Source organism: Pseudophryne corroboree, chromosome 2 (genome assembly GCF_028390025.1).
Source record: "Pseudophryne corroboree isolate aPseCor3 chromosome 2, aPseCor3.hap2, whole genome shotgun sequence".
Lineage (NCBI taxonomy): Eukaryota > Metazoa > Chordata > Amphibia > Anura > Myobatrachidae > Pseudophryne > Pseudophryne corroboree.
The window spans coordinates 1,042,667,363-1,042,688,360 of record NC_086445.1 but is presented as its reverse complement, the minus strand read 5'-3'; the positions used below and the strand labels follow the sequence as shown (position 1 = coordinate 1,042,688,360).

General features: G+C 53.0%; 1 protein-coding gene across 3 annotated transcripts in view; it reads right to left on the bottom strand.

Moving 5' to 3' along the window:
* POLQ (DNA polymerase theta) overlaps nt 1-20,998 on the bottom strand; it is a 196,432-nt gene that overhangs the window by 73,748 nt on the left and 101,686 nt on the right. For all 3 annotated transcript variants that reach the window (XM_063956839.1, XM_063956841.1, XM_063956840.1), the window contains 3 exons: nt 9,598-9,722; nt 6,865-7,108; nt 252-3,241 (listed from right to left, as the gene is read on the bottom strand). In XM_063956839.1, coding sequence (XP_063812909.1) covers nt 252-3,241; nt 6,865-7,108; nt 9,598-9,722 — 3,359 coding nt within the window. The remainder of the gene's footprint in view (nt 1-251; nt 3,242-6,864; nt 7,109-9,597; nt 9,723-20,998) is intronic.

Here is a 20,998-nt window from a genome sequence, read left to right as displayed (position 1 = left end):
TTTCACAAAATTCTACTGATTCAACATTTGCCTACATCTATTAAATTAAGAGGCTTGTGCCGAAGACTAGCGGCTGACCGACTAGCGCCTTACTTGTGCCGAAGACTAGCGCCGTACTTGGTCAAGCCACCAGCGGAATTAGCTCCACACTTCCATCAACCCAACATATCCAGTGTGGAGATATACTGTATGACAACATTGGCATTAAAACAAACACTGAAACTACACAAGCCAGAAAGAAAAACATTCACCTTGTTTGAACCTCCCACCAATACACATCTTGGATTGCGGAGGCTGTGTCCTACGTTCACAGGCCACAGATAGGGAAAACATCTTCTGGTTCTTCCATTCTCTCAGGAACGTCTGAAAGAGAGCCTGATCACTTGCCACATCGATGATACTGAACCCTTCTGCGCTGGATGAGGGCAAAGGGAACGAGTCCTGAGACAGCTGCAAAGAGAAGTCCTCATCTATAACCGAGGTGTCTCTAGTGGGTTCAACGCCAGGGACTTCCCTATAGTCCAATTCTGTGCACTGCAACCCCAAAAACGCCTCTTCCTGCTTCTCCGCCTCCTTGGACAGAACTGAGCTCACAGAGCCTATTCTTTGGTTCCCTATTCCAGACTTAATGGCGGACATACCAATGACTCTCCCGGATGTGCACTCGCTGGGTGGTGTGGGGGGAACAAGCTCATTCCTGCTGTCAGGCCTAAAGTCAGGTGTCCCTGCAGCGCCTACAGCCTCATTGGGGGTGGAATTCCGATGATCATCATCCAGAAAGCGATGGCTTGTAGATGGCGTGTGTGGGATGTCCCGAGGACCTGGGCAGAGTGGCCCAGAAATTTGGCCTATCTCCTTATTGTCAGTGACCAACAGAGACTGCTTAGGGCGAGAAGTACTGGAGTCATCATTAGGATTGATATGACCTGTAGGACTTGGCCATTGATCTAGAAGGTCCTGCATGCCTGGGGTCAGGCTAAATGACAGATCAGACCAGTCTGTCTGATTTCTTATCAGTCCCTCCTCTTCTAGTATTTTTAGTTCATGTTTTTTTTCCACAGTAGCTATCTGACAGGTTCCCACAGTTCTGTGTTCCCTTTCAATTTCCAATCCTGGAGGAAGCTCTGCGTCATTTAGAGCCTCCATCATCTGGAAAGAGTCGAGTTGGGAGAACATAATCGAAGCATCATCAAACTTTAATGGCTGGTTCTTCCCCGTAGTCATAATACTGGCCGAGGGACCAAACTGATTCAGGGGATCTGATTCTTCTTCCCTGATGGCAGGTGGCTGGGGCAGACCAGGCTGATTCAGGGGAACCATCTCTTCTTCCCTGATGTCAGGTGAGGGAGGGAGACGGGGCTGATTCGGAGGAAGCATCTCTTCTTCCTTGTTCTCAGGTGGTGGGGTCAGATTGCGCTGATTCAGGAGTTCAATTTCTCCTTCTTCCATGACGCCTGGTGGTGGGGGCAGACCAGGCTGATTCAGGAGAACCATCTCATCTTGCTTGATGCCAGGTGCCGGGGGCAGACCGGGTTGATTCAGGAGAACCATCTCTTCTTGCTTGATACCAGGTGGCGGGGGCAGACCGGGCTTATCTAGTTTAGAACAGACCCCAAGATCTTCATCAAAGCTGTCAAACAGTAAACTATCACTCATGTTCAGGCTGGTTCCTGCCACTTGACGACCTTCCAAACTGCCATCTGCGGTCGGAACTTGGTTCTGTGCGTGAAGCAATTCAGTTTTGGCACCAAGGAATGAATCTTTCTCCTCTTTATTTGCCTGGCTATGGCCGGTCTGGAAAAAGCTCTGGAGTTGTGTATCAGTCAGAGAGATATCACTTCCTCTGAGCTGCACAATACTTTCCGTGTCCTTATTTGCAGGCTGGATTTCTGGTCCTTTTAGGCTCTCACCGGATTCATTTGCACAGCTTAACACCGGCATTACGGAATTCCCAGGCTCCTGGTTTAGATCAGCTCTGCTCGGCTCCCCAGCACCACCATGCGTCATGTCCCTTTGCGGCACAGCACCAGCCAGTTCGGACATCTGTTGCGGCAGCGGAGATGCCAGCATCAACTCTCCAGCTCCCTGTCCCCTCACCGATGCAGCCTGCTGCAATATTAACTTCTCAGTCTGAGTGTCCAACTGGAAACTGTCCTCAAAGGTCCTAGATGCTACGTACAGATCAGGAGAGCGGCTGTTCTGCGGGGAACCTGCAATGCAGACAGCGGGGTTTGTTTTCCCAGGGTCACTTTCTTTACTTGTGATAATAGCCCCATTGCTGGAGCGCGCATTTCCTGTCACTGGCGAGTGTTCTGCAGTTATCACCGGTGACTGGCTGACACTAGGGGGTCCTGTTTGTGGGGCTCTTGTTACCTCCGTGTCAGCGATTTCTCCTACAGTGCCTCTGCAAGCCTCGCTTGTGTGTGAGTTCCGAGCCTCTGCCCCTGCTGCCTCCTTCCTTACCAACCCCTGGTCGTGATGCACGGCCTCAGCTGCAACAAACGCGGTGTCGCGGCTACTGCAGTCAATCTGCACTCTAATAGGGTTAGAGTTAGTAGTAAGAGCTGCATCCCCCAAGTGATCCCCTTGTAGGCAGAGTGGGGTCTTCCTGGGCACTTTCACAGTTCTACGGTCAGCGGACATTTCCGGAGTTTTCTTATCTGCGTCAGAGAATCTGCACAATCTTTGTCTTCTTCTAGAATTATTTAGTGGTCCTGGGACATTCTCTTTACCCTTTACCATTACGATCTCCGTGCAGGTTGCTGGCTGCCCGCCAGGGTCTGCGTCCTTACACGACACAGGGTTATTGGATGATGCGTCTGTCCCTCTAACCGGTGACTTTATACCAACAGAAGCCTCTAGCCTCTTATTCTGAGCGGAGGCTTGTAAACGCCCAGGACCTGTTAACTGATCATTTCCTTTTGCGCGTGGGACAGAGTTCATTTTCGGGGGCTTCCTCGAAGAGGTCGCGGCCTTTACCGACGTTCCCTCTTGAGTGTCCGAGTTTGCGTCGAAAGACGAGCAGGACGAGGAACTGAAAGAGGAGTCAAAACTGGTATCAGGACTCCATCGGATGCCCATCATCGCCAAGTCGTCCTTCAGCAGCTTCCTAGCCTCCTCCACAATGAGCTCGGCTGCCTCTCTCTCCGTCAGCCCCTTCTTCCCAGATATCCAGATACATCGAACAGCTCGCCGCCGCTCCTGCACGGCCTCCTCGTCTTCATCCACCGCTCTGCGGACACTAAACACAAGGAGGACACCTGATTAGAAGGAGAGCAGTACAGAAATGCGGATACATTACCACCGGAGCTTTGGCGCTGAATACAAGAACGCAAGGAACTAGGAGGGGTAATTCAGACCTGATCGCTAGGTTGCGTGTTCGCACAGCAGGCGATCAGATCCAAACTGCGAATGCGTATGCACCGCAATGCACAGGAGTGACGGACAGCTGCAAAGCGGATCGCCGGTCAGCGACGGGTTTGTGCGAAGGATACATTCGCATGGGCGTTCGCAAGGAGATTGACAGGAAGAGGGCGTTTGTGGGCGGCAACTGACCGTTTTCAGGGAGTGTTTGGAAAAATGCATGCGTGCCCAGGGAGGGTGATGTCTGACGTCAAATCCGGTCCCGAACAACCTGATGTGATCGCAGCGGCTGAGTAAGTCCTGCGTTGCGCAGAGACTGCACAAAATCAGTTTGTGCAGCTTTTCTACACATGCGATCGCACACCTGCACAGCAAAAATACACTCCCCCTGTAGGCGGCGACTAACTGATCGCAAGGCTGCAAAAATCGCTGCCCAGTGATCAGGTCTGAATTACCCCCAAGTACGAAACTTAGAGATCAACTTATAGTTTAAAAACTTTGCGTTACCAGAAACAAATAGAGAAGAATTCACCAATCAGGATATTTATGGGTAGGAAAAAAAAATCACAATTCTTACCGGACAACTTGATGAATTAAAAGAATAAGGAGAATATAGGTTTTGGGAACATTGAATCGTTTCAATAACAGGAAGATACACCCTGATCTACAGAGGACAATGGAATGAATACTTCCAGCAAATGTGTTTAACTTTAATATGAATTATTTATCACGTATAACAATATGAGAAGAAGACTCTGCAATTAATAAAGATTTAGGGATAATCCCCAGCCGATCTAACTCCAATTACGTGTATTAATCTAGTCCCTGTGTTAATTAGGCACCAGAAGAACAGGGTGAGCTGTAGATTGGGGCTCATCACACAGAACGCAGAGAAATGAGAGGTGACCATCTGTCTCTCCAACTCATTTGTTTCATCTCCCTTTGGAAGCGTTTGCCCAGTTTTAATCATTTGTGTCGCAGGGAATTTATCTGAATTATGCAGGAAGATCAGAGCGGTGACAATGTCACACAGATTGTCTCTGTAATTATCAGTTCCAGCTGCAGCGGACGGAAGCCTCCTGAGCGATACTGCACGGAACACGCGTGGGATTGGGACATATAAGGGTTTATTGCAGCTCTGTATGTACGCTGTGATCAGGAGACGTGCTATGCGGCTCTTCACCACCGCACAGGATAACTAAGAAGTTACTGGTAACCGCCAGTGGACGGAAGCCGCATTACCGCAGGCGTAGCGAGACTATAACTGTATATAACGCACATAAAAATGCGGAGAGAGACACAGGGGTATTGGAGAGAGATAAAGTACCGGCCAATCAGCTCATAACTGTCATTTTTCATCCTGAGTGATATATTACATGTGTGGTGTGCCTGGGCCTCCTGAGTGATATATTACATGTGCGGTGTGCCTGGTCCTCCTGAGTGATATATTACATGTGTGGTGTGCCTGGGCCTCCTGAGTGATATATTACATGTGTGGTGTGCCTGGGCCTCCTGAGTGATATATTACATGTGCGGTGTGCCTGGGCCTCCTGAGTGATATATTACATGTGTGGTGTGCCTGGGCCTCCTGAGTGATATATTACATGTGTGGTGTGCCTGGGCCTCCTGAGTGATATATTACATGTGTGGTGTGCCTGGGCCTCCTGAGTGATATATTACATGTGCGGTGTGCCTGGGCCTCCTGAGTGATATATTACATGTGTGGTGTGCCTGGGCCTCCTGAGTGATATATTACACGTGTGGTGTGCCTGGGCCTCCTGAGTGATATATTACACGTGTGGTGTGCCTGGGCCTCCTGAGTGATATATAACATGTGTGGTGTGCCTGGGCCTCCTGAGTGATATATTACACGTGTGGTGTGCCTGGGCCTCCTGAGTGATATATTACACGTGTGGTGTGCCTGGGCCTCCTGAGTGATATATAACATGTGTGGTGTGCCTGGGCCTCCTGAGTGATATATTACACGTGTGGTGTGCCTGGGCCTCCTGAGTGATATATTACATGTGTGGTGTGCCTGGGCCTCCTGAGTGATATATTACATGTGTGGTGTGCCTGGGCCTCCTGAGTGATATATTACATGTGTGGTGTGCCTGGGCCTCCTGAGTGATATATTACATGTGTGGTGTGCCTGGGCCTCCTGAGTGATATATTACATGTGTGGTGTGCCTGGGCCTCCTGAGTGATATATTACATGTGTGGTGTGCCTGGGCCTCCTGAGTGATATATTACATGTGTGGTGTGCCTGGGCCTCCTGAGTGATATATTACATGTGTGGTGTGCCTGGGCCTCCTGAGTGATATATTACATGTGTGGTGTGCCTGGGCCTCCTGAGTGATATATTACATGTGTGGTGTGCCTGGGCCTCCTGAGTGATATATTACACGTGTGGTGTGCCTGGGCCTCCTGAGTGATATATTACACGTGTGGTGTGCCTGGGCCTCCTGAGTGATATATTACACGTGTGGTGTGCCTGGGCCTCCTGAGTGATATATTACATGTGTGGTGTGCCTGGGCCTCCTGAGTGATATATTACATGTGTGGTGTGCCTGGGCCTCCTGAGTGATATATTACATGTGTGGTGTGCCTGGGCCTCCTGAGTGATATATTACATGTGTGGTGTGCCTGGGCCTCCTGAGTGATATATTACACGTGCGGTGTGCCTGGGCCTCCTGAGTGATATATTACATGTGTGGTGTGCCTGGGCCTCCTGAGTGATATATTACATGTGTGGTGTGCCTGGGCCTCCTGAGTGATATATTACATGTGTGGTGTGCCTGGGCCTCCTGAGTGATATATTACACGTGTGGTGTGCCTGGGTCTCCTGAGTGATATATTACACGTGTGGTGTGCCTGGGTCTCCTGAGTGATATATTACATGTGTGGTGTGCCTGGGCCTCCTGAGTGATATATTACATGTGTGGTGTGCCTGGGCCTCCTGAGTGATATATTACATGTGTGGTGTGCCTGGGTCTCCTGAGTGATATATTACACGTGTGGTGTGCCTGGGTCTCCTGAGTGATATATTACATGTGTGGTGTGCCTGGGCCTCCTGAGTGATATATTACATGTGTGGTGTGCCTGGGCCTCCTGAGTGATATATTACATGTGTGGTGTGCCTGGGTCTCCTGAGTGCCTCCTGAGTGATATATTACATGTGTGGTGTGCCTGGGCCTCCTGAGTGATATATTACATGTGCGGTGTGCCTGGGCCTCCTGAGTGATATATTACATGTGTGGTGTGCCTGGGTCTCCTGAGTGATATATTACATGTGTGGTGTGCCTGGGCCTCCTGAGTGATATCTGCCCGTTATAAACTAATTGAACACTTGTCTTAATTCCTTTTACAACGACCTAATGAACAGGGAAAGAGATCTACGCAGCGGGAAGGATGCTGGGACATGGCAATGGTTAATGATGAGACTAATGTATGATGTAGACGGGCACAGGACTACCCACCCGCTCAGCAGACAGGGTCACTAACCTTTTAAAGGGCACTGCGTTCTTCAGGGCCGCCTCAACATCGGTGACATTTCCTCTTGCCAGTTCGCTGACAGTAATGAATCCGGCATTGTACAGGGCTCTAGCCCTCTGAGCGTTCAGCAGATCCAAGCGCACCAGATCACATAGCTCCCGCTGCACGCCGAAGGTGAGACGGCTCTGGAACTGAGAGAGGAGAAGCTCCATGTTGTGCCAGCCCAGGCGATTGCTGAATACGGTCACCATACCTGCAACATAGGGAAACGGGGTCACAACGCATCGTTCCCATACGCGGTTATGGAGATTCAGAACACAGTACCGGCTACACAATGACCAGCCATGGGCGCGGGACACAGTATCGGCTACACACAATGACTAGCCATGGGCGTGGGACACAGTACCGGCTACACACAATGACTAGCCATGGGCGTGGGACACAGTACCGGCTACACACAATGAACAGCCACGGGCGTGGGACACAGTACCGGCTACACACAATGACTAGCCATGGGCGTGGGACACAGTACCGGCTACACGACTAGCCATGGGCGTGGGACACAGTACCGGCTACACACAATGACTAGCCATGGGCGTGGGACACAGTACCGGCTACACACAATGACTAGCCATGGGCGTGGGACACAGTACCGGCTACACAATGACTAGGCATGGGACACAGTACCGGCTACACACGACTAGCCATGGGCGTGGGACACAGTACCGGCTACACAATGACTAGCCATGGGCGTGGGACACAGTATCGGCTACACAATGACTAGCCATGGGCGTGGGACACAGTACCGGCTACACAATGACTAGCCATGGGCGTGGGTCACAGTACCGGCTACACACAATGACTAGCCATGGGCGTGGGACACAGTACCGGCTACAAACAATGACTAACCATGGGCGTGGGACACAGAACCGGCTACACACAATGACTAGCCAAGGGCGTGGGACACAGTACCGGCTACACACGACTAGCCATGGGCGTGGGACACAGTACCGGCTACACAATGACTAGCCATGGGCGTGGGACACAGTACCGGCTACACAATGACTAGCCATGGGCGTGGGACACAGTACCGGCTACACAATGACTAGCCATGGGCGTGGGACACAGTACCGGCTACACAATGACTAGCCATGGGCGTGGGACACAGTACCGGCTACACACGATGACTAGCCATGGGTGTGGGACACAGTACCGGCTACACACAATGACTAGCCATGGGCGTGGGACACAGTACCGGCCACAAACAATGACTAGCCATGGGCGTGGGACACAGTACCGGCTACAAACAATGACTAGCCATGGGCGTGGGACACAGTACCGGCTACACAATGACTAGCCATGGGCGTGGGACACAGTACCGGCTACACACAATGACTAGCCATGGGCGCGGGACACAGTACCGGCTACACAATGACTAGGCGTGGGACACAGTACCGGCTACACACAATGACTAGCCATGGGCGTGGGACACAGTACCGGCTACACAATGACTAGCCATGGGCGTGGGACACAGTACCGGCTACACACAATGACTAGCCATGGGTGCATGGGTGTGGGACACAGTACCGGCTACACACAATGACCAGCCATGGGCGTGGGACACAGAACCGGCTACACACAATGACTAGCCATGGGCGTGGGACACAGTACCGGCTACACACAATGACTAGCCATGGGCGTGGGACACAGTACCGGCCACACACAATGACTAGCCATGGGCGTGGGACACAGTACCGGCTACACAATGACTAGCCATGGGCGTGGGACACAGTACTGGCTACACAATGACTAGCCATGGGCATGGGACACAGTACCGGCTACACAATGATGACTACCCATAGGCGTGGGACACAGTACCGGCTACACAATGACTAGCCATGGGCGTGGGACACAGTATCGGCTACACAATGACTAGCCATGGGTGTGGGACACAGTACCGGCTACACAATGACTAGCCATGGGCGTGGGACACAGTACCGGCTACACAATGACTAGCCATGGGCGTGGAACACAGTACCGTCTACACAATGACTAGCCATGGGACACAGTACCGGCTACACAATGACTAGCCATGGGCGTGGGACACAGAACCGGCTATGCAATGGCAAGTCATGGGCAAGTCACCCCTGCCTCCAGTCACTCCCCTCACAGGGTCACCCCTGCCTCTAGTCACTCCCCTGACAGGGTCACCCCTGCCTCCAGTCACCCCTGCCTCCAGTCACTCCCGTGACAGGGTCACCCCTGCCTCCAGTCACTCCCCTGACAGGGTCACCCCTGCCTCCAGTCACTTCCCTGACAGGGCCGCACCACCTCCGGTCACTCCCCTGACAGGGTCACCCCTGCCTCCGGTCACTCCCCTGACAGGGTCACCCTTGCCTCCGGTCACTCCCCTGACAGGGTCACCCCTGCCTCCGGTCACTCCCCTGACAGGGTCACCCCTGCCATCGGTCACTCCCCTGACAGGGTCAACCCTGTCTCCGGTCACTCCCCTGACAGGGTCACCCCATCCTCCGGTCACTCCCCTGACAGGGTCACCCCTGTCTCCGTTCACTCCCCTGACAGGGTCACCCCTGCCTCCGGTCACTCTCCTGACTGGGTCACCCCTGCCTCTGGTCACTTCCCTGACAGGGTCACCCCTGCCTCCACTCACTCCCTTGACAGGGCTGCACCTGCCTCCAGTCACTCCCCTGACAGGGCCGCACCTGCCTCTGGGTCACTCACCTGCATAGGTAGCTGCGGATTGCTGCAGGGATTGCAGCTGCCCACGACTGCAGCCGTATTTCTTTGTCAGTTCTGATAACGGGACCTCGCTGATTAAGTCCAGCAGCACCAGACTTGTGTAGAACCTGTGGCAGCAACAAAATCAGCGATTTATAATCCACTTTGTCTACAGAAAATGTCTCAGAGCCGGAGAAGCTTCCTGCAAACCGTCACTGTTATCCCCTGAATTACGCCTTCATCGTAATGAATAACTCAACTAAAACAATGATTTTGTCTGTAACTTATAATGGATACGAAAACCTACTGTAAATACTGAACACGAAATTGTCTGGTGAGGTCTAAGAAACACACTGCAGCATATTGGCAATGGATTCTACATAATGCTTACATATATTGCTAATGATGGTTAGCTCATCGCAACCGACTTGGCGGCAACATTTATTTCTGAGCTTTTAACAGGTGATATCAGGCAGCAGTTCCGTAATCATTCCACTAACCTGTAACTACCACCAAAGTGATTTAATCAGGCAACATTTATTTCTGAGCATTTAACAGGTGATATCAGGCAGCAATCGGTAATCACTCCACTAACCTGTAACAACTACTGAAGTGATTTAATGAGGCAACATTTCTGAATGTACTGTAGTTACCCTTATGATTTCCTCTGTCCCTACTGCTTTGTACACGTCAGGGGGGATACAGATGCATCTCTGGACACAGGTATTGCAGGTGCTCAATCACTGGTGCAAAACATGCACAGGTGGTGATCGGCTGCCCCTTCTGATTGGCTGAGTGCACATTGACCACTCCCACTGGTACTATTACTATCATTACTGTGGCTGCTGCATTATATAAATGATCGTTGCTATTGGTTGCTGGCAGAAAAAGAGAGACTCCCATCTTATAATAAAGAGGAAGACGACGGATGTTTCTATGTAACGGAGCATAATTAGTACTTCGTGCATATACTGTATATATAATTGTATTTTACATGGTAAATTCGGCGTTAGTATTTATTTATAACACTGTCCAGACGCAGACAGCATTCTGTATAACACTACATAATATACTATGGGCCAAATTCAGACCTGACCGCTGTTGTGCGAATTCGCAAGGCGGACGATTATCGATTGACTGCGCATGTGTACGGATCGTAGTGTGCAGGCGCGAGGCCAAACTGCGAAAAGTATCCAGAGACTATTTTGGTTGCTAAGCGAACGCAAGCTGATTGACAGGAAGCCGGCATTTGGGGGTGGTAACTGCCCGTTTTCGGGTAGTGTCAGTAAAAAAGCAGGCGTGCCCAAGCGTCTTCAGGCAGGGTGTGTGACGTCAGCTCCGGCCCCGATCAGCCTGTTCTCATCACACTGTAGGAGTAAGTCCTGGGCTACACACACTGCACAGACTGGAAACATCATTCCATGGTGAGTGAGTTGCGAACAAATTCGTAGCTGACCGGCGTTCACACAGATTTTCGCACGGTGTATGCAGACTTGCATGGGGCGGGTATTCACTCTGTCTGGGCGGTGACTATCTGTAACTAAGGCACATATACTACTGCTCTCTCCTGGTGTAACCCAGGTGCATATACTACTGCTCTCTCCTGGTGTAACCCAGGCACATATACTACTGCTCTCTCCTGGTGTAACCCAGGCACATATACTACTGCTCTCTCCTGGTGTAACCCAGGCACATATACTACTGTTCTGTCCCGGTGTAACCCAGGCACATATACTACTGTTCTCTCCTGGTGTAACCCAGGCACATATACTACTGCTCTCTCCTGGTGTAACCCAGGCACATATACTACTGTTCTGTCCCGGTGTAACCCAGGCACATATACTACTGCTCTCTCCTGGTGTAACCAAGGCACATATACTACTGTTCTGTCCCGGTGTAACCCAGGCACATATACTACTGTTCTCTCCCGATGTAACCCAGGCACATATACTACTGCTCTCTCCCGGTGTAACCCAGGCACATATACTACTGTTCTCTCCTGGTGTAACCCAGGCACATATACTACTGTTCTCTCTTGGTGTAACCCAGGCACATATACTACTGCTCTCTCCCGGTGTAACCCAGGCACATATACTACTGTTCTGTCCCGGTGTAACCCAGGCACATATACTACTGTTCTCTCCCGGTGTAACCCAGGCACATATACTACTGTTCTCTCCCGGTGTAACCCAGGCACATATACTACTGTTCTCTCCTGGTGTAACCCAGGCACATATACTACTGTTCTCTCTTGGTGTAACCCAGGCACATATACTACTGCTCTCTCCCGAAATAACCCAGGTGCATATACTACTGTTCTCTCCTGGTGTAACCCAGGCACATATACTACTGTTCTCTCTTGGTGTAACCCAGGCACATATACTATTGTTCTCTCCTGGTGTAACCCAGGCACATATACTACTGTTCTCTCTTGGTGTAACCCAGGCACATATACTACTGCTCTCTCCCGAAATAACCCAGGTGCATATACTACTGTTCTCTCCTGGTGTAACCCAGGCACATATACTACTGTTCTCTCCTGGTGTAACCCAGGCACATATACTACTGCTCTCTCCTGGTGTAACCAAGGCACATATACTACTGTTCTGTCCCGGTGTAACCCAGGCACATATACTACTGTTCTCTCCCGGTGTAACCCAGGCACATATACTACTGTTCTCTCCTGGTGTAACCCAGGCACATATACTACTGTTCTCTCTTGGTGTAACCCAGGCACATATACTACTGCTCTCTCCCGAAATAACCCAGGTGCATATACTACTGTTCTCTCCTGGTGTAACCCAGGCACATATACTACTGCTCTCTCCCGGTGTAACCCAGGCACATATACTACTGCTCTCTCCCGGTGTAACCCAGGCACATATACTACTGCTCTCTCCTAGTGTAACCCAGGCACATATACTACTGTTCTCTCCCGAAATAACCCAGGTGCATATACTACTGTTCTCTCCCGGTGTAACCCAGGCACATATACTACTGCTCTCTCCCGGTGTAACCCAGGCACATATACTACTGCTCTCTCCCGGTGTAACCCAGGCACATATACTACTGCTCTCTCCCGGTGTAACCCAGGCACATATACTACTGCTCTCTCCCGAAATAACCCAGGTGCATATACTACTGTTCTCTCCCGGTGTAACCCAGGCACATATACTACTGTTCTCTCCCGGTGTAACCCAGGCACATATACTACTGCTCTCTCCCGGTGTAACCCAGGCACATATACTACTGCTCTCTCCCGGTGTAACCCAGGCACATATACTACTGCTCTCTCCTAGTGTAACCCAGGCACATATACTACTGTTCTCTCCTAGTGTAACCCAGGCACATATACTACTGCTCTCTCCTAGTGTAACCCAGGCACATATACTACTGCTCTCTCCTAGTGTAACCCAGGCACATATACTACTGCTCTCTCCCGGTGTAACCCAGGCACATATACTACTGCTCTCTCCCGGTGTAACCCAGGCACATATACTACTGCTCTCTCCCGGTGTAACCCAGGCACATATACTACTGCTCTCTCCTGGTGTAACCCAGGCACATATACTACTGCTCTCTCCCGGTGTAACCCAGGCACATATACTACTGCTCTCTCCTGGTGTAACCCAGGCACATATACTACTGTTCTGTCCCGGTGTAACCCAGGCACATATACTACTGCTTTCTCCTGGTGTAACCCAGGTGCATATACTACTGTTCTCTCCCGGTGTAACCCAGGCACATATACTACTGTTCTCTCCCGGTGTAACCCAGGCACATATACTACTGCTCTCTCCCGGTGTAACCCAGGCACATATACTACTGTTCTCTCCCGGTGTAACCCAGGCACATATACTACTGTTCTCTCCCGGTGTAACCCAGGCACATATACTACTGCTCTCTCCCGGTGTAACCCAGGCACATATACTACTGCTCTCTCCCGGTGTAACCCAGGCACATATACTACTGCTCTCTCCTAGTGTAACCCAGGCACATACACTACTGTTCTCTCCTAGTGTAACCCAGGCACATATACTACTGCTCTCTCCTAGTGTAACCCAGGCACATATACTACTGCTCTCTCCTAGTGTAACCCAGGCACATATACTACTGCTCTCTCCCGGTGTAACCCAGGCACATATACTACTGCTCTCTCCCGGTGTAACCCAGGCACATATACTACTGCTCTCTCCCGGTGTAACCCAGGCACATATACTACTGCTCTCTCCTGGTGTAACCCAGGTGCATATACTACTTGTGACAGGACGGTACCGTACGAAAGCACTCGCCGCTTTCGCGTCCCGTCGACTGCACACAGATTGGAAGGTCAAGCCGCACGAGGCCTGACCACGTAGGGGATTCCCGCTTACCGTCAGTAACCGCCTGTTACTGACTCCACCCACTGCGCTGTGGGCGGGTTCTTGCTGCCACCACCAAACTCCTAACCTGCCGTGGCGTTTGGAACCACGGTTCTGCTCTGTATGTGCCGACGCACTGCCTTACCACACCTGTGTGGTGTTGACGAATCCCCTCTAGCCACTTGCTAGGCCTCTACCGGTAGCTGGCGGAAGGCGGAGCTTGGAGACGTCAGGTGCTTCCCTGGACAGCCGGAGAACGGGGCTAGGTTTGGCCTAACCCTGTAGGTCACAAGATGAAGCAGTCTTCTTGAGGCAAAGGTGTTTATTGCTCAAATAACCTTTAAAAAGGCTCCTCCCTATTGCTAGGGGCAACAGCATACAATCAAGATGTTTTCAGCAGAAGAAGATGTTACAATACACCCTCCTATGGGCCAACTGCCCTTCTTTTATCCCTCTCCAAGACCCCTTACCACAGGGGGTAAGCCCGCCCTGTGGTGCACAACCAATCAATGTTTACCCATGAGCTGTGCATGCTCTGGTCTCATGCACACCTAACATTGTTCCCTATGGACAGTGGGGAGTGGTCGGTCTCCTTTGTCTCTCCCATCTGGGAGAGTAGGATACTCCCACGGTGCCGTTCAGTCTGGCTGGGGGGAGGTTTTCCCTCCTAAATCTGACTTCCAGAAATCTGCCCGGGACCCCTCTCACTGCCCGCAGCCTGGATTTGGGCTCCAGAGCTGGGCAGCCTGGCTCCCCGGTCCAGGTTTCTTGGCACTACGGCTGATCTCCATGGAGCTCCAAGAAACCACTCAGCTTGTTTCATAGCTAAGCTGCTTCTCTCTCTCCCTGTGCCTCTTGGAATTGTGAGGCTGGATGGGAAAACATTCCGTTTTTGGGGAAAAGGTCTGGGAGAATCCATCAGCCTGCACAGCTATGGATTCCCCCCTCCTGGGACACACAATCAAGTAAGTGCAATTTATCCTTAAATACATTACATTTTAAATCACACTGTACATTTCCCTTTAAATATACACTGAGCCTGTGCCTTGCACAGACTCTACATACTCAGGCACTGCAGTGCCTTACAACACACTGTATGTCATTATTTTACACAATGTTTCGGTCTGTAACTACTGTGTACTAGCCCTAGCCCTGCAGCCTGGCTGCTAGGGCTCTCTCTCAGTGCTGGAGGTATGGGGCTGGCTTCCCCCATCCTCCAGCCTGCCTTCCTGCCTCTGGGGTTCCAGGGAGCTGGCTCTCCCTGTCCCCCCAGTGTGGCACTAACCAGTGGCCTCGCCGCACGCAGCGGCGCACCCCCCTGTACCGAAGTCCGGCGGCCCGGGACACTTGTCCCGGCTGCCGTGACCCTGGCTTGTTTCAGCGCTGAGGCGCCGGGAGCGTAGCTCCCGGACCCCAGCGCTTCACCATCATGCTCGGCAGCCTAATGTCCCCCACACCGCTAGGGAGCCGGCTAGCCCGGTCCCCCATGAGCGGCGCTGAGTATTTAGCCTCGCCGCAGCGTCCGGCGGGGAGCCGGGCTGCGGCGCACCCCCCTCGCCAGCTAGCAGCCCGGGACATCCGTCCCGGCTGCTGCGGCTGGCCACCCGTGCTGGGCTGAGGCGCCGGGAGCTCCGCTCCCGGCCCCCAGCGGCGGCTCTCACAGAGAGCACTGCAGCGGGAGCCGAGCTCCCAGCCGCAGCGCTCACCCTTCTCCCCGGCACGCACACTCCAGTGCGCCCGGGGCTACACTGACCGCTGCCGGGAGCGGAGCTCCCGGACTCCGGCGGTCAGCGGCTGCCTCCTCTCCCCCGGCGCGCACACACTGCTGAGTGCGCCGGGGGCTGTCCTCCCTGCCGTGGTCTCCGGAGAGGTCCGGGACCACGGCACAGTTTAAAAATACATTTCTTTACATTAATAAAACACGGCGCCTAGCGCCCACAATACATTTTTCAAATCTGGCGCCAAGCGCCCTTTGTCCTTAAAAATGGCGCCGGGCACTAGGGATTAACCCCTTCAGTGCCAAAGCGGCCATTTGCCTCGTGGCTGGGGCTCTCCGGCCACACTCCTCCCCCCCCCATTCAAGCGGGTCAACCAGGGACCCATGTCCCAACGATTTGGGTCCTGGTCCCGGAGTCCGTTGGGGTGAAGGGGACGCTACCTGGGGGGTGTAGGCTCTGGCCTAGACAGTTCATCCATAGTGTAGTGGGCCTCTCTTCGTGGGTGCACAATGTTCAAATAGTCCACCTGAAGTCCAAGTTCAAGGCTCCACCACAAAAGTCTGTCCAATTCCCCCAAGGTAGGTTGCAGCCACCTAACAGGTAGGTGGTAAGTCACCACGGTGGGGGGCCGGTTACAAACAAGTGCCACCCACGGTGTCCCAACTGTGGCATACCGCACCTCCCACAATAGCAGTATACTGCTCAACCAGGCCACAGGGTGCTCCTGCCCATATGGCTCTTTCTGGCTCGGTACTGCTCCCAGTCCGTGCAGTGGCGCAATAGTTCGTAACACACAGTCCTGGTCAAGAATGTGCGCCATCAGCACTGGAGCGGGTACCCGAGCCTCCTTCAATGACTGGAATGCCAACTCGCAAGCGGGTGCAAAGTCCACTGACTTGGGAATGCCCTTCCTAGCCATCTCTGTCAAGGGGTTCACTACAGGACTAAAGTCAATGACAACATGTCCGTAGGGCCTTACAGGTTCTAAGGTCAGTACCGGTCTGGGTGATGTGGGTCGGGGACAGCCTCTGGTTGCCTCCACCCCCTCTGGGTTGGGCCTACCCCTGTCTCCTCCCACATGGTGCCCCAGGCACTGCACCTCCGTCATACCTATCTGGCAACTGTCTGCCCTAACTGTCAGACCTGCCCTCCAATCCTCTTCTGTCGACCTATGACTCGGGAAACCTACCCTGTCACCTAGGCCTACTCTTCCCTCCTCGTCCGCTACCTGTGCCACAGTGATGGCGGCCAGACCACCAGCCTCTGGATCCTGTGTGGCATCCACTACAGGGAGGCTGCGTGTCTTCCCCGATCTACTGCGCACAGGCAGGGGACCTGCTATGTCCACAGCAACTTGCTGCAAGGGTTCTCCTATGGGCAGAGGCCCAGAGACAACGCAACCGCTGAAGTGCCCCGGCTACCAACGCATGGCACTAGCCTTACAGTTGGTCTGGGCGTCATCCGACATTCCAGACCAGGGTAAGCTCTGTGTCAGGCACTTCAGGGTACGGTCTGTCTCCGGGTTACTGCCCAAAGGGGTTTCGCTGGCAACCGACACCGGTTGCACATGAACGTTCCCTGAGGGGACCAGTTGGACACATTCCCTATCTGGTCTATCCCCTCCCACTTTCCTGTCTACCCTGTACCTTAACCCTTCCCGCCAGGTCAAACTTCCCGCCCCAACCCTGTCAAGGCCGCTGCCAGAGTGGCGCCTCATGCCTTTCGGGGATGGGTCGGAGAGTTGAATCTCCCTAAACTCCTGCCTGTGGCCCTCAATCTCTCCTAAATTGGGACACTCTACAGGGGGATCTAGGTGGGGACTACTAGGGTCAGTCTGGTAGGGGTCAGTCATGGAAAAATCAGTGTGGTTTCTCATACTCACCGCCGGAGTTGGCAAACCACTTGGGTCAGGAGCATCATTGGGCACCCCCACAGGATCACACGAGCTGGAACCGACATCCTCTGCGTTGCTAGGGGACGTAGGCATACCAAAGGCAAAAGGCATGCGGGGTCGATGTACTGATCTAGCCGCTGTAATCTTTTCCTCTGGGCTGGTTGATGCTGTGGTTGGCTGTGCTGGCAGTTGTCTAGCAGCTGTAGTCTTTTCCTCTGTGCTGGGCTGTGCTGGAGTAGCTGATGTCAACGGTGGGTTTGGAACTTGACTCCGGGGAATGGCGCCAACAAACATAGTGACGATCCCACCACCCAGATCATTTCCTAGGACCACATCAGTTGGGAGACCATCCATGACGGCAACTTCTCGCAACTCTGGTCCAGCTCCCCAGTCCAGGTAGACTCTTGCCATGGGAACCGCTTTTTCTGTTCCTTCTGCCAGGGTGATCGTGGCAGTGCGACCCTGCAATACGGCAGCAGGATCTATAAGGTGGGGGCTCACCACAGTGATTGAGGCCCCAGAGTCTCTTAGGCCTTCTCCCTGCAGGGGTCCCACGTGGACTGGCTGCAGGTGCCTCCACATGTTGTGTAGGGGCTGTTTGGCCATGCAGGTGACTCTCTCCGCAGAGTGCACCTGTCTCTCGCCACACTCCATCGGACTGACTGGAGGGGGAACAGTCTCTGTAGGCTCATCTCCTCTCGTCAAACAAGCGATCCGGGCTCCAGCACTCGGATTTGGGGCACGAGTCTGGGGTGCTTGGGATGCAGGACAGTTCATCCTCAGATGTCCGATTTTCCCACAGCCGTAGCACTTCTTCTCCAGTCGTGGCACCGATGATCTCTGATCAGTTGCAGGGACGCTGCGGTGCGGTTGCTGGCTAAGAGCACCCGGGTTGGAAGATGCTTGTCTTTGGGGTTGATGAGCTGAAGAGGGGGGTCCCCTTGGTGGTACAGTCTGTTGGAGCTGGCTGCTGGCGGGGCGCTTCTGCCCCCGTGGCCGAATTGCCACATATTTGTCGGCTAATTGGGCAGCCATTTTTAAGCTGGGTGGCTCCCGATCTAGCACCCACTCCTTCACTTCTTGGGCGCACCTGCGGTAGAACTGCTCCCTGCAGATCAGGTCGATCAGTGCGTCCCATGTAGTGGCTTCCGAATCCTTCACCCACTTCACCACGTACTGCCGCAGCTGGGTGGCGAACTGCTCATGGGTGCTGCTAGGATTCTTAGGCAAGTCTCTGAACTTCTTCCTGTAAGACTCTGGAGTGATGAAGAATCGCTGGAGGAGGGCCTTCGCGACTTCGTCGTAGTTCCCACAGTCCTCCGTCGCCACTCCTCGATAGGCCTCCAAGGCCTCTCCATGCAGAGTGGGCACAAGGTGTCTCACCCACTCTGACTTGGGTAGATCGTGTAGTTTACAAGTCCTTTCAAAAACTTGCAAATGTCCATCAATGTCCCCATCACTGTCTGCAAACTTGGCAAACTGAATACGTCCTGATCTGTGTACAACAGCTGACAACGGCTCCCGGGGTACCACGGCCTGTGGTGCCCGCTCATCACGCCACATCTGGATGATGATCAAGCGCTCTTGCTCCGTTGCCCTTTCCCCCAATTCCGCTAGCCGATCTGCTAGGGTATCCGGGCCGCCCCCCCTGGGACGTTGGGATCCTGGCCCTGCTAGGGATTGCTGGGAAACATGGCTGCTGCTAGAAGAGAGGGCGGGACTTGTGGTTCTCACCGGTTCCTTACGAAGGTCCACTGTTGGGCCGTCCTCTGCGATGCTGACGCTGTCAGTGCTTTCCACCTCCGCCCGATGAGACTCCTCCACGCTCCTGAGCGCCGCCTTCATGACGCTTCTGGACGCGTTGGAAGGGATATCCACACCCTTCCCCTGGCATACGATCTCCAGATCCTCCTTGGACATTCCGCTGAATTCCGCCATCTTGTGCGTTCTCCTGCGCTGCAGTTACTTCTCTCCTGAGTAACTCGGCTTCTCCAATCGGGTAATGAAAAGCCGCCTGGGAATATCCCACCACTATGCCACCAATTTCTGTGACAGGACGGTACCGTACGAAAGCACTCGCCGCTTTCGCGTCCCGTCGACTGCACACAGATTGGAAGGTCAAGCCGCACGAGGCCTGACCACGTAGGGGATTCCCGCTTACCGTCAGTAACCGCCTGTTACTGACTCCACCCACTGCGCTGTGGGCGGGTTCTTGCTGCCACCACCAAACTCCTAACCTGCCGTGGCGTTTGGAACCACGGTTCTGCTCTGTATGTGCCGACGCACTGCCTTACCACACCTGTGTGGTGTTGACGAATCCCCTCTAGCCACTTGCTAGGCCTCTACCGGTAGCTGGCGGAAGGCGGAGCTTGGAGACGTCAGGTGCTTCCCTGGACAGCCGGAGAACGGGGCTAGGTTTGGCCTAACCCTGTAGGTCACAAGATGAAGCAGTCTTCTTGAGGCAAAGGTGTTTATTGCTCAAATAACCTTTAAAAAGGCTCCTCCCTATTGCTAGGGGCAACAGCATACAATCAAGATGTTTTCAGCAGAAGAAGATGTTACAATACACCCTCCTATGGGCCAACTGCCCTTCTTTTATCCCTCTCCAAGACCCCTTACCACAGGGGGTAAGCCCGCCCTGTGGTGCACAACCAATCAATGTTTACCCATGAGCTGTGCATGCTCTGGTCTCATGCACACCTAACATTGTTCCCTATGGACAGTGGGGAGTGGTCGGTCTCCTTTGTCTCTCCCATCTGGGAGAGTAGGATACTCCCACGGTGCCGTTCAGTCTGGCTGGGGGGAGGTTTTCCCTCCTAAATCTGACTTCCAGAAATCTGCCCGGGACCCCTCTCACTGCCCGCAGCCTGGATTTGGGCTCCAGAGCTGGGCAGCCTGGCTCCCCGGTCCAGGTTTCTTGGCACTACGGCTGATCTCCATGGAGCTCCAAGAAACCACTCAGCTTGTTTCATAGCTAAGCTGCTTCTCTCTCTCCCTGTGCCTCTTGGAATTGTGAGGCTGGATGGGAAAACATTCCGTTTTTGGGGAAAAGGTCTGGGAGAATCCATCAGCCTGCACAGCTATGGATTCCCCCCTCCTGGGACACACAATCAAGTAAGTGCAATTTATCCTTAAATACATTACATTTTAAATCACACTGTACATTTCCCTTTAAATATACACTGAGCCTGTGCCTTGCACAGACTCTACATACTCAGGCACTGCAGTGCCTTACAACACACTGTATGTCATTATTTTACACAATGTTTCGGTCTGTAACTACTGTGTACTAGCCCTAGCCCTGCAGCCTGGCTGCTAGGGCTCTCTCTCAGTGCTGGAGGTATGGGGCTGGCTTCCCCCATCCTCCAGCCTGCCTTCCTGCCTCTGGGGTTCCAGGGAGCTGGCTCTCCCTGTCCCCCCAGTGTGGCACT